This window comes from Eucyclogobius newberryi, unplaced genomic scaffold, assembly GCF_026437365.1.
Source record: "Eucyclogobius newberryi isolate DKJ021-1_F unplaced genomic scaffold, fEucNew1.0.hap1 SCAF_2, whole genome shotgun sequence".
Classification (NCBI taxonomy): domain Eukaryota; kingdom Metazoa; phylum Chordata; class Actinopteri; order Gobiiformes; family Gobiidae; genus Eucyclogobius; species Eucyclogobius newberryi.
Window position 1 is genome coordinate 865,764 of NW_027315834.1, and position 3,998 is coordinate 869,761.

Consider the following 3,998-nt stretch of genomic DNA (forward strand, 5'->3'; position numbering starts at 1 on the left):
CTAACAGACGGACAGGCGACACCCGCTTGAGTGCATTGGTCGAGCTGGAGAGAGGTGGAGGTCATGGAGGTCGACAGATGGAGTCGGGTCTTCCAGATGAACTCACGCAGGCTTCATTAGTTAGATATGTTTTTATTGACAAGCAGATAATAAAATATATTTCCATTCATAAAAGCAGAAGTCACTTAGTAACAGTCGGTTTATATAGAACATCTTTAAAAGCCCCTGAGTCACAGCAGAGCTGGAAGACATGGTTTCATAGGATTAAATACACGTTAAAACACTGTCTATACATTATTCTATACATCAGAAACAATCATTACACACAAAACAGCTTTTCACCATCATGATGAACTATGAAAGGCACAAGAGATTCAGCTTCTGAGGCCTCACGTCCTAAAGGTCACTGTGTGTAGGAGGGTCAGGGTGTAAAGGTCACTGTGTGTAGGAGGGTCAGGGTGTAAAGGTCACTGTGTGTAGGAGGGTCAGGGTGTAAAGGTCACTGTGTAAGAGGGTCAGGATGTAAAGGTCACTGTGTGTAGGAGGGTCAGGGTGTAAAGGTCACTGTGTGTAGGAGGGTCAGGGTGTAAAGGTCACTGTGTGTAGGAGGGTCAGGGTGTAAAGGTCACTGTGTGTAGGAGGGTCAGGGTGTAAAGGTCACTGTGTGTAGGAGGGTCAGGGTGTAAAGGTCACTGTGTAAGAGGGTCAGGATGTAAAGGTCACTGTGTGTAGGAGGGTCAGGGTGTAAAGGTCACTGTGTGTAGGAGGGTCAGGGTGTAAAGGTCACTGTGTGTAGGAGGGTCAGGGTGTAAAGGTCACTGTGTGTAGGAGGGTCAGGGTGTAAAGGTCACTGTGTGTAGGAGGGTCAGGGTGTAAAGGTCACTGTGTGTAGGAGGGTCAGGGTGTAAAGGTCACTGTGTAAGAGGGTCAGGATGTAAAGGTCACTGTGTGTAGGAGGGTCAGGATGTAAAGGTCACTGTGTGTAGAAGGGTCAGGGTGTAAAGGTCACTGTGTGTAAGAGGGTCAGGGTGTAAAGGTCACTGTGTGTAAGAGGGTCAGGATGTAAAGGTCACTGTGTGTAGGAGGGTCAGGGAGGCTCTGGCCCCCCGAGGCCCCCGGAGGCCCCCGAGGCTCAGATGTTCTCTGCGTGGGGCACCTCCCGGATGCTCTGCTGAAGGGTGGCGCCTCGTCCAGTGGGTTTCCTCCTGATGCTGCGTCCAGAGGAGATGAGGTCAGCGTAGCCGCGGGAGTGAGAGAAGGCATAAGCCGACCGGCGAGAGCGACGCCCCCTCTGGAAGGGCGGGGCCTTCGCTCGCTCCTCACGCTCCAGCTCCTGCTCGTACTTCTTCCTGTTCCTCTGGACCTGTGACCACACAACAGCAGCGTGGGACACAACAGCAGCGTGGGACACAACAGCAGCGTGGGACACGAGGGACACAACAGCAGCGTGGGACACGAGGGACACAAGGGACACAACAGCAGCGTGGGACACAACAGCAGCGTGGGACACAACAGCAGCGTGGGACACGAGGGACACAACAGCAGCGTGGGACACGAGGGACACAACAGCAGCGTGGGACACGTGGGACACAACAGCAGCGTGGGACACGTGGGACACAACAGCAGCGTGGGACACAACAGCAGCGTGGGACACAACAGCAGCGTGGGACACAACAGCAGCGTGGGACACAACAGCAGCGTGGTACTCGTGGGACACGTGGGACTCGTGGTACTCGTGGGACACGTGGTACTCGTGGGACACGTGGGACTCGTGGGACACGTGGTAGTCGTGGGACACGTGGTAGTCGTGGGACACGTGGTACTCGTGGGACACGTGGTACTCGTGGGACACGTGGTACTCGTGGGACACGTGGTACTCGTGGGACACGTGGGACTCGTGGTACTAGTGGGACACGTGGTACTCGTGGGACACGTGGTAGTCGTGGGACACGTGGTACTCGTGGGACACGTGGTACTCGTGGGACACGTGGTACTCGTGGGACACGTGGTACACATGGTACTCGTGGTACTCGTGGGACACGTGGTACTCGTGGTACTCGTGGTAGTCGTGGGACACGTGGTACTCGTGGGACACGTGGTACTCGTGGGACACGTGGTACTCGTGGGACACGTGGTACTCGTGGGACACGTGGTAGTCGTGGGACACGTGGTACTCGTGGGACACGTGGTACTCGTGGGACACGTGGTACTCGTGGTACTCGTGGGACACGTGGTACTCGTGGTACTCGTGGGACTCGTCATGATGGGAAATGTACTGACAAACACAAAGCACATGGTTCGGAGCTCACCTTGTCCCCGACTGAGGGCCAGATGGTCTTATAGAGGAACTGGATGCAGATGACCGGCAGCAGGCTCATGCCCACGGTCAGCACGATGGTCAGCCACAGGTACGGCTGGCGCAGAGCATTGGACGCCGCTCCTGGACACATCACACCATAAAGTACACTCCATAAGTTCATAAGTTACTGCAGTGCATGATTGTTGGGACTGAGCAGTCAGACGTTGGGACTGAGCAGTCAGATGTTGGGACTGAGCGGTCAGACGTTGGGACTGAGCAGTCAGACGTTGGGACTGACCGGTGAAGGTGAAGTAGGCGGGGAAGATGACGTGGATGCCGGCGCTGTGGATGTCGAACATGATGCCAAAGTAGATGGCGATGCTGCCCAACACGGCGAAGCAGTTGACAAATGTCCAGTAGGAAGTGTCCAGGGAAATCTGAGAAGAGCAGGTACAACAGAACCATGAGGTCAAGAGGTCATTTCTGTGGGAGGGCGTGGCCCTTGTGCAATGCTCAGGAGAAAAATAATGATGTGAACTTTAGAATCTGGTCCTGGTTTAATCTCGTCTGGAAACTACGCTGTGAAGACGACAAACAGACTCAAAGGAGCCTCAGAGGGGCCTCAGAGGAGCCTCAGAGGAGCCTCAGAGGAGCCTCAGAGGAGCCTCAGAGAGGCCTCAGAGGAGCCTCAGAGAGGCCTCAGAGGAGCCTCAGAGGGGCCTCAGAGAGGCCTCAGAGGAGCCTCAGAGGGGCCTCAGAGAGGCCTCAGAGGAGCCTCAGAGGGGCCTCAGAGGGGCTTCAGAGGAGCCACTGAGGAGCCTCAGAGGTGCCTCAGAGGAGCCTCAGAGGGGCCTCAGAGGAGCCTCAGAGGAGCCTCAGAGGGGCCTCAGAGGGGCCTCAGAGGGGCCTCAGAGGAGCCTCAGAGGAGCCTCAGAGGAGCCTCAGAGGAGCTTCAGAGGGGCTTCCGGCTGGTGCCAGAGGGGGAGCCTCAGAGGGGCTTCAGAGGGGCCTCTGAGGAGCCTCAGAGGGGCTTCAGAGGGGCCTCAGAGGGGCCTCAGAGGAGCCTCAGAGGGGCCTCAGAGGAGCCTCAGAGGGGCCTCAGAGGAGCCTCAGAGGGGCCTCAGAGGAGCCTCAGAGGGGCCTCAGAGGAGCCTCAGGGGAGCCTCAGAGGAGCCTCAGAGGGGCCTCAGAGGAGCCTCAGGGGAGCCTCAGAGGGGCCTCAGGGGGGCCTCCTGCTGCTGGTGCCAGAGTCAGTGTGTGGAGGCAAAGCAACTTTCTCCAGCTGAACTCAGACAAGACTCAAATCATGGTCTTTGTCACAGAAACAAAGAGAAAGAGTTAGTGGTCAGAGTTAGCGGTCAGTGTTAGCGGTCAGTGTTAGCGGTCAGTGTTAGCGGTCAGTGTTAGCGGTCAGTGTTAGCGGTCAGAGTTAGCGGTCAGAGTTAGCGTCACCTCCAGAGTCTCAAATCAAGTGATACATCTGGAGGTAATAATGGACTCAGACTTGAACTTTAACACATCAAATCAACATCAGCAGCTTTAGACCATAAAGTCCAGATTCACCTGCGACACTGAAACATAGATCTGACTCGTCTGCATCATTGTGGACACATTTTCAAGGGCGTGTCAGGTTTTAATGTTCAATTGGATATTTGTTATTGCTCTGATGAAAGTAGCATCAGCTTTAAGGGCCTCGCCT

At 55.5% G+C, this 3,998-nt stretch overlaps 1 protein-coding gene across 1 annotated transcript in view; it reads right to left on the reverse strand.

Annotated features, from left to right (window-relative positions):
• Positions 1–218: 218 nt before the first annotated feature.
• atp8b1 (ATPase phospholipid transporting 8B1) overlaps positions 219–3,998 on the reverse strand; it is a 49,647-nt gene continuing 45,867 nt past the window's right edge. Inside the window, exons 28-30 of the mRNA XM_072454662.1 lie at positions 2,598–2,736; positions 2,310–2,440; positions 219–1,363 (exon numbers count right to left, since the gene is read on the reverse strand). Of these exons, the coding sequence (XP_072310763.1) occupies positions 1,133–1,363; positions 2,310–2,440; positions 2,598–2,736 (501 nt within the window). The 3' untranslated portion in view covers positions 219–1,132. The remainder of the gene's footprint in view (positions 1,364–2,309; positions 2,441–2,597; positions 2,737–3,998) is intronic.